A 9,771-nucleotide genomic window follows, 5' to 3' on the forward strand; every position below is an offset into this window, starting at 1 on the left:
GATAATGGTAGATAAGAGTTATTTTAGGAGAACAGGACTATACATTGTATTTTTAAACATACCAATCCATAATGAAGTAAAAATCATGCCCATTAGAAGTTTTTAGATGATAAAATGGGGATGGTTTTGGTAATCTGGAAAATAAACATTGAGAAATTACTTACTTCCAGGGTGCCTGGGTGGCTCAGCCTGTTAAGCGACTGCTGTCAGCTCAGGTCATGATCCTGGAATCCCAGGATCCAGTCCCACTATCAGGTTCCCAGCTCAGCAGGGAGTCTGATTCTCCCTCCCACCCTCCTCCTTCTCATTCGCTCTTTCTCTCTCAAATAAATAAGGTCTTTTTTAAGAAGAGAGAAAAATTACTTCTGTATAGCACCAGTTCACATTCAATCAATGCATTCCCTGATCTAAATCTCTAAAATACAGCAACAAACCTTGGTTAGGTGATACTGAAAGTTTGATTACCCAAAACATCAATCACTGGGCAGCTACTTGAACAATGCCTAGAAGCCCCGCTTTAAAAAATAAGTTCACTCCCTTTCTCCAACAACTCTCTGCAGAGGAAAAAACAAAAAGCATAGTAGGCGCCAGTTCACATATATCTAATCGAATTCGAGAACCAAGGAAAAGTCCTTTTTCAAATGTTTTAACTGGTATATTCGCCCTATGAGTGAACAATTCATACTGAAATCAACTCAGAAAGGCAGCTATAAACACCAATTCATTAATAATTTAACGTGTATGGGGTACCGTATGAGTATTAGAATTTTCTTCCCCACACTTGTGGATTGCATTGTCCAAATGTCTTTGCTGAACACTTTTAACTAAATCAGAAAAAGACGGAGGTGGAGGTGGGGATGGGAAGAGAGAGGAGGACGGATTATACAACAGCAGGGGAGGAGAGGGCAGATAATACAACAGCAGGAAACCCGCGGAACTAATACGTTACTTGGGGGAGGGGGGGGACTGGCTCTCGTTAGTGGTTTCTCTTGTTGAGCGTGGACAAGTCATTTCACCTTCCTCGGCTTTGATTTTCCACTGTTGGGCGGAGAGGTTATGAAGTATGAGTTAACTTACTCCGCTCTTCCTTTTCGAGCCTTCCCAAATGATTGACAAACTTTGAGCTTTCACTCCGCCTCTCTACGCCTGGGCGGAAGAGGCGCCTCGCTTTAATACCTTCATTTAGCCTCTCCCGCGTAGGCGCCAGTTTCCCCTCCCTGTCTGAGAGAGGCGGGACTTCCTGTCCCTTGTAGACCCACTGCCGGAAGTGACTGCAGGCGAATCGGCGTTAGCCAAGCCTGGGAGAGTGTAGGTTGGCGGTGCTAGCTGCTGCTTTAGGCTTCAAAGATGCCAGGTCTGACCGCCGCAAGCCCTGCCCCGTCTGACTCACAGGAGAAAAAGCCGCTGAAGCCCTGCTGCGCCTGTCCGGAGACTAAGAAGGCCCGCGATGCTTGGTCAGTGTGCCAGCGGGGAGGGGCGGCGGGCAGGCCCCGCGCGCCGCCTTTCGGTGTCTTCGTGCCCTGCCTGGCCCTGGGCTCGTAGTTGCGCCGTGCTGCGCTCTTCAGAGTTAAGAGGGCCCTGTAGGGTATGGATCAGCTGCCACGATTGAGCCCATAGCCCAGACCGGAAACATGGATGAAAGGTTAAGAGAGAGGTCAGACTGAACCAGGCTCGCTTCACTTAGTCATCCTTTACTGCAAGGGGTTTTTGAGTATCTGTTATGTGTCAAGCACTGCCTTAGGTCTACTAAAGACATAGAAATATAGATGCTACTTGATTTAAAGGAGCTTAAAATTAATGGAGACGTATACTAAGATTGCTGTTACCACGTGGTATGGGCTGTGATAGAAAATTTGGCAAGATCAAAGAGTAAAAGTTCTGGTAAAGTTTTGGCACAGTAGGACACGGTACATTTCTTAAAGTACTGAAGAGTTCCCCCTACCTCTCCCCGCTCTTTGGGTAAATGAATTAAAGATCAGACTATGACGTTGGTGACAGTGTTTAGAATAGTACACCTAAATTACTATCAACGCACAAAAGGTTTTGTTTGTACTAATTTTATACAGTCTGTGTTGTGGAGCAAGTCTCATTAGGGGGATCCTCAGAAAATGTGAATGTACACCCCTCCCTCCAGCCCCTTTTTGTCCTCCTATAAAAATAATAAAAAGTGGCATAGTGGGGTTAATAATTGTAGGAGCTTAGTGCTTTTTATTAATACTCAGTATTTCGCAAATAATACTGTGAAAGGTGAATTGAAAGACTACAATCTGGTAAGTGCTTATTGAATCTAAAGATAGTATGCTTTCATGATTAAGAGCCTGGGATCCAGAGTCAAGGTTTGAATCCTGGTCCACCGCTATGTGACTTAGAGCAAATTGTGCGAAATGGGCTTAATAAAAATATCCACCTCTATCTAGGATTACTGTAAGGGTTAATGATTCAAGCCACACAAGTGCCTTGCTAGCTATTACCTTCATAGGGAGCTCTACCCCGAGCATTTATTCATTTGCAGGCAGCCCTTGAGCTGTTTGAAGGATGTATAGGATTTGGATCTTTAAAGAAGGAGAACTTAACCTTCAAATTGTTTTTGTGTTGTTTCAGACCACTATGCCCATATACCTGGAGTTAGTAGTCATTTTTTTTTTTAATAATTGAACTTGGCTTAACTTGGTCTTTGCTAAAATTACATTTTCAGGCCCTAGAAATAAAGCTGTGTGGTCCTAGGTTTTACTTTGTGAATTTTACAAATAAAAAGTTTTTTGATCATCATGAGGGAGGCTCATCAGGATGCTGTTGGCTGCCAGATCTTGCTGTTTGAATGTTCTGGGGTGTATTGTGATAAGAAGATTTATTTAGGTCTATTTGAATGTAGGGCAGAATAAAAAATTTAATTCCTCTGTACTAGGCAAAAAATTAAGTTCTTCTCTCTGTCCTTCGTTTAAAGTAGATATTGTATTCAGATGGTTTATTTCATTAGAGAACTGTGTTGTTCCTTGGATATGAACTAGAGGCAATATTAAGCATAATTATTTCTTCTAATTAGATTCTCCCTAAAAACTAGTTATCTGTGAAACATCTTTATGGGCATGGAAGTATCACAAGAGCCAATAAAAACAAAGCCATTTGGTGTAGTAGCTTTTTTTTTTTTTTAACCCCAGCTACATTCCATCAGACCCATGTTCTGCCTCACTCCCCATCACTATCCTGCATGCTTGCTTACTACTAACATGTTTAATGCCTGCTTTGTTAGATAACAAGTACAATTTGTTTTATAGCATCATTGAGAAAGGAGAAGAACACTGTGGACACCTAATCGAGGCCCACAAGGAATGCATGAGAGCCCTGGGATTTAAGATATGAGATGGTGAGCAAGATTCTTTCTGATAATACATAGACTTACTGCTTCAGATTTGTGCTTTATAGATTTAGCATTTGGGCAACATTCTGTTCAAAAGGTAGTTCACCTGGCTAAGATGCTTAAATATCACTTAAAAATAATTTTCAGTTTCTAGTATAGGGAGTAAATGATGTTAATAAATTGAGAGGTATTCAGTGGATCTTTCACAAAAGGGTTTGATAAAAGCCTTTAGAGTCAGAAGGAATAATAGTGTAGGAAGTCCAAAATAATCAGTTGTCTGACTTAAAGGAACTAAAAGGAAAATATTCTTTATTTCTCATTTCTGATGTTTTGGGTCTTTAGTAGGGGCTTTTAAGTAGGGAGTAAGTAGTACATAGAAGCATTGCTTTCTGCAAAAGAAAAAGGAATTATCACTACTTTTTTGTACCAGGCTTCCAATAATACTACAACCTCAGACCTTTTTTTTTCTTTTGAGATATTTATTTATTTATTCATTCACTCATTCATTTGTCACACAGAAAGGGAGAGAAAGAGAGAGCATACAGGTAGGCAGATGGAGAGGTTGAAGCAGTTTCCTCTCTGAGCAGAGAGCCCGATGTAGGGCTCAAACCCAGGACTCCGGGATATGACCTGAGCCAAAGGCAGAAGCTTAACGGACTGAGCCACCCAGGTGCCCCAGACCATTTTTTTTTTTTTTTTTAAGAACTCTGAATCCAAATTTTAATGCTAAAAGGGACCTTAAATTACACAACAATACCATAAATAAATGATCTTTTGTTTGGAAGCTCTTTCTTCAGATAGCACCTTAATTCCTTCCGGTCAGGTCTATGTTCAAAAGTCTCCTTATGAGGCACCTGGGTGGCTCAGTCTGTTAAGTGTCTGCCTTCAGCTCAGGTCATGATCCTGGAGTCCTGGGATTGAGCCCTGTATTGGGCTCCCTGCTTAGTGGGGAGTCTGCTTCTCCTTCTCTCTCTGCCCCTCCCCCTTCTTGTGCTTTCTCTCTCTCTCTTTCTCTTTCTCTATAAATCAATAAAATCTTTAAAGAAAAAAAAAAAAGCCTCCTTCTTAGAGAATCTTTGCCTCAACACTCCATCTGAAATAACATCCCTTCCCATCACTATCCCAGCACTGTCCTATAGAACTTCCTGTGATAATGAAAATATTCTGTACCTTCACTCTCCACTATGCTATATGTGGAGCCATATGTGGCTATTGAGCCCTTGAAATGTGACTAGTAAAACGGAAGAACTGAATATTTAGTTTAATTTTAATTTGAATAACCACATTCAGCTAGTGGCTACCCTATTCTTAACATCACTGCTTGCATATTAGATATTTACTTATTATCTGCTTTGCTTTACTTCAAGTAGAATATAAACTCTGAGAAAGTAAGAATTTTTTGCTTTACTCACTGTCATATCCCTAGGACCTGTAACCATGGCTGGCACGTAGTAGGTTCTCAGTAGAGGTTTGTTAAATAAATAAATAAATAAATAAATGAGGAACTAAGACCTCCCAAAGTGAGTTCTCCTTCCTTTGCTTTTTGCCTACCCCTCCCACCCCCCAACATCCACACAACACCACTGCTTTTAACTTAATAATAGCTGAGAGATAAAGCCAAAGTCACATACCAGTGTAACAGTAATAGAAAGCCTGGTTTCTTTCCCTTTCACCTCGCTTCTGCCTCTTTAGAATTTCACATATGGCTAGTCTTCCTCATGGAGCTATAAAAAAGGATGGACAAGGAACCTGTTCCAAGCTGATAAGAAGTATCACTATGTAGTGGAGAACAGTCTAGGATGAAAGTCTTGAGGCTTTAATTTTGGTTCTCCTGACGTCTAGTTTAGCATGTATTTTACATCAGCTACATTTAACATCCATCAAGACACTAATCCTCCCTGGGTTTCATTTTTTTAATTTATAAAAAGAGAACCATAATACATTTCGTGATTTTATATATGGTATGGTGGATTTTATATATGGTATTCTTTGTGTACATGACATACTTAAATGGCTTTTAGCTTTCTTTAAATCCCATGGTGAATCATTTTGTAAAATAAGTAAGTTTGGGGATATATGTCAGGGGGTGTTCTTTAAGTTAAGTATACCTTTTGATTATTTTTAAAGACCTAGAATCTTAACATTTATACATGGTTTCCTTGTTCATAATCTAACTCTCTTCCTGCTGGTTAGTGCCAAGCCTGTCTTGATAAAAAAAAAAGGTGATTTTTAAAAATGCTAATTTTAGGAGCAACAGAAGCTTCTCTTGGACTTCACATGGACCACAGAGATGCTACAACTGATATGATAATTATCATAAATTCACAAGGACTCAAAGATATCCTAGTTTTCTTTATATTATTGGGACAGAGAGTGAGAGTGATTCTTATGTACTTCGTTTGTGTGTAGAAGAAAATGGGGAAACTTTGGACTTACAAGACCTGATGTTTAACTATGTGGTCTTGGGCAAGTCTGTCACTTTCTGGACCTTAGTTTATGTAACAGAGTCATTGTGATGATTAAATGACAGGTGTATGAATAGGATTTGTCAACTATTTAAGAGAAACCAGAATGGGATAATCTATGTCTTGGGAATTGTGGATAGCAGACATTCAGTTGAGGTCCGTTGAATATATGACCTGATTACATATTTTTGGATCCCGGTTATGAGAGAAACAATCTGAATCCACATAGGGCCTTTCTTTGAATTCAGATGTCATGTTTTCATTTACAGCATGATAGTGCTTTTGGAAAAAAGAACAGGTGTTTGGATCTCCTTTGGTCCCAGGTGTCCTGTTTCTCTAACCCCCTTTGGGAAATGGATGAACAGTGAAGTAAAAAAAAAACTTGTTCAGGTGACGAATGGATAGCTGGTGGAATTAAAACTAGAGTTTAGGTCTTTTAGGTTCTCCAAAACACAGATGCTTTACACTTTATTCCTTGCATTTAATGAGATCTTATTGCCAACATACTCATTTTTAGGACTGCACATAGTCTTGATCTTCAATCCTGAAACTTTATTATGAATGCAAATTAGAAAGACCTATTGTTGGGGTGCTTGGGTGGCTCAGTCAGTTTGATGGCTGTCTTCAGCTCAGGTCATGATCCCAGAGCCTGGGATCAAGCCCCACATTGGGCTCCCTGTCCAGCAGGAGGCCGGCTTCTCCCTCTCCCGATGCCCCTCCTCCAGCCTGTGCGTGTGCGCACACTCTGTCTCTCTCTCTCTCTCTCTCTCACTCTGTTTCTCAAATAAATAAATATTTAAAAAACTTAAAAAAGGGAAAGACCTATTGTTAAAATGCGTAAGGGGGTGTGTGTGTGTATCAATAACCAGGTCATTGGCTGTAAAATCCAATACGACTGTCTACATTGTCATAAGATAAACCTAACTAAATGGATATGCCTTAGACTGTTAGATCACATTTTTCTGAGGATAGCTGTAAAGGAAAAACACTTTTGCAAACCTAGATCTTCCCAGTAATGATCGCAAAAGTTACTTAATTCAAAAACTTTTTGTAGATTTTAGTGTTAGATCATAAATAAGATAGGTCTTATTGTACCTTTAATTTAGCACATTGGGACTTAATATAAAAGTAGGCTACATTCAGCCAGAGGTGTACTTTGTAATCACCTGAGGATTGTTTCCCAAAATTCACATGCCCTAGGCCTTGATCGCTTCCTGTTGAATCAGAAACTCCTGTGTACCCTTTAACTCATGTATACCCTTTAAGAACTGTTGGGTTAAGCTGAAGAAGTAGCAGAGATACTGCTAAATATAAACTACCTAAAGATTTAATAATAGCAAAGGAAGAGACTTGAAAACTACTCCTAGGGAAAAATAGGTGTATGATGGTAGTGACTCTAGACACTTTTTTCTGTCTTATGACTTTTTTTTTTTTAACTGCAAGAGAAACTAGAGAAACCGAGAACCTGCTTAAAAATGTAAAGAGGAAATGGCAGCTAGTATCTTTCTGACTTTAGGAGTCAGAAGGAACCTTGAGAACTCAGTCTAGGGGCTAAAATTGTTGAAAGAAAATGAAAGGAGAAGGACTGAGCAGTGAGGATACTCTATTTACTGTTTAATAGAACTTAATAGTTGGTTAAAATATGCTGATTTCACATACACACACCTAATTATGTATGAAAATATGATCCCAAGAAAATCCAGAAAAAGTGTCATTTCTTGCTCTTCAAACTTTTATTCATTCAATAGATCTTTATTGTTAAATACTAGAAAATGCTGGCATGAGAAAGACAGGGTTTCTTCTGTCAAGAACTTTACATCCACATATATAACCAAGAGTTTTACATCCAGAGGCTTTCAGGAGTAGCCCCTCCTGATACATAGTTAGTGGCAGAAGAAGTAACAGTGGTATGGATTGCTGTCGCTTACAGTGTGGGGTGGCTTCATTTCTGCTTACGTTCCTGCTCAATCCTTTCCTTAAGTGTATTCTTCCTTTGAGCCTTTTAGAAAAGAGAGTTCAGATGTTTGTATTGTTGGTGAGGTTTATCTTTTCTTAAACCACTTGCAGGGATTAATAGCTAAATGAAGAAGCACTTTCATTGGGCCTGAAGAGTTGGCTAGCCCAAATGACTTACCATTTTAAGCATTGTTCTCTGTCTTCCGAGTTAGAGACTGGGGGTGGGGGTAGGTCTCGGTCTCGAGAGAAGCCTGGTACTGATTGACTTAAACCAGCAACCCTATCCTCTACTACTTTCCTTTTTTGATTTCTAAATGGATTTCATTTTTTTCCCCTGGGGTCAAAGTGAGTAACTTTACACAGGAAGTGTCTTGGATACAGAGCTGACTTTCTGCCTTCCACTTTGTGGATCTTTGCCAAACATACTTGAATCAGCAAGGAGGGCTTTGCAAATCTCTTCTCTTGAATATCTGTAAAAATGAACTGCCCTAGCCTTTTTGGGAAGATATTTTTTATTAAGTAAATATATATAGTTTTTAACAAAGACTTCTGAAGATTAAAAAATGTACTGGATCGAACAGTTTTGGTGATGGTTTTTTAGTTAGACAAAACTAGAGTTTAAAACTGTAGGTTTTTATTCTAAACCACAGTTTAGAATTAATATACTTGGGTGAGATTCATTTCCAGTGGTCTTAATTCCCTAAATCCCTAGGTCTGGCATGATGTTTGAAATCTAATTTTCTAATATAAAATTTTTTTTGTAGGTTTACTCTGTGAATGAATAATTCCTGAAGAATGAAGAAGATTCAGTAGTTGTGAGAATTCTTTGAGGAACTTTGATAAATGGAAAAAGTATTTATAATTTATTAAAAAAAGGAAATATCTCTGGTCAGAAATCTTAAGGTGTGTTTCTTTTTGTGTTCCTCACATCCTTACATGGCATTTATTTATTTTTCTTTAAGGATATAGTATTAAAAAAATCTTAAAATAGTATTTTCTTCTGTTGTGTCATTCTGGGAACTCTAGATATTTGTTGTAAGGAGAAAGCAGGTACTGATCTCACTCAGAGAAATCTCCAAAATAAAGTGCATAGAAGTAAGGAAATAACTGAGTTGAGAATGGGAATGGTAGCCATATCATCTCATTCAGTGTTTTTGTTTTTTATTTTTAATTTACTTAAAGGCAAGAACTGGACAAGCTTTCATTCTTAATATTTTATATCATTATTGTTACTCTTCACTAGTTCTCTCTTTGGGGTAAGTTATTTATTTAGATTTTGGACCACATTTAGGTGCCTTGGCTTGGAAGATCTTAACTGTATGGCATAATTAATCTGTAGATGTCTGGTTGCATTTTAAGATAAACTAGTATCCTTAGTTTAATGCCTTCTGGCCAGATAATTATCTCTTATTGATTAGAAGCTGGCCCAGACCAGAGGCTGGACAAGGACAGATAAGTCACCATGAAATAGCTCAGTGCTCTGCTACAGAGTGATACCTGGGGTAGAACATAGAGTGGGGTTTGCTTACTATAGCAACCCCATGGTCCTGTTAGCTGCTTATGGGCTAATGAAACAAGGTTGTATTCTGCCTGAAGTAAATTGAGTTTCAAATCTCAACAAAAAATACTGAAGAACATAAGAGAATGTGTGGTGTCCATTCGTCATTCTGTGATGGGAAAATTGCCTCTTCTATAAAATAAAGGAGCTGAATTAAGTTTTTTCTTAGGATTCCTTCTAGTTAATTAACAGCGTGGCTTTGAAATATGACAGACTTAGGTTCAACAAGTCACAACCTCTTTCAGTCTTTTTTTCATCTGAAAGAAAAAAAGCAAGGATAGAGTAATACTTACTGTACAGGATTGTGACTACTACTTAAAATGGTGTATATACTATGGATTTGGCATAGTATCTAGCATTTAGTGTTGATTAATATTCTCTAATTCTTTGATTTTATACTCATATTTCCCCTGAATATTTGTTTGGATATAATA

General features: G+C 38.6%; 1 protein-coding gene across 1 annotated transcript; it reads left to right on the forward strand.

Annotated features, from left to right (window-relative positions):
• Positions 1-1,262: 1,262 nt before the first annotated feature.
• On the forward strand, positions 1,263-8,705 carry LOC111149882 (cytochrome c oxidase copper chaperone). Its single transcript, XM_022507183.1, has 3 exons — positions 1,263-1,454; positions 3,276-3,364; positions 8,544-8,705. The coding sequence occupies exons 1-2, from the start codon at positions 1,348-1,350 to the stop codon at positions 3,358-3,360; spliced, it is 192 nt and encodes a 63-aa protein (XP_022362891.1). The 5' UTR covers positions 1,263-1,347; the 3' UTR covers positions 3,361-3,364; positions 8,544-8,705.
• The last annotated feature ends 1,066 nt before the right edge of the window (positions 8,706-9,771 follow it).

Source organism: Enhydra lutris, unplaced genomic scaffold (assembly GCF_002288905.1).
Source record: "Enhydra lutris kenyoni isolate GAN:26980312 unplaced genomic scaffold, ASM228890v2 scaffoldscaffold2, whole genome shotgun sequence".
In the NCBI taxonomy this organism is placed as follows: Eukaryota; Metazoa; Chordata; class Mammalia; order Carnivora; family Mustelidae; genus Enhydra; species Enhydra lutris.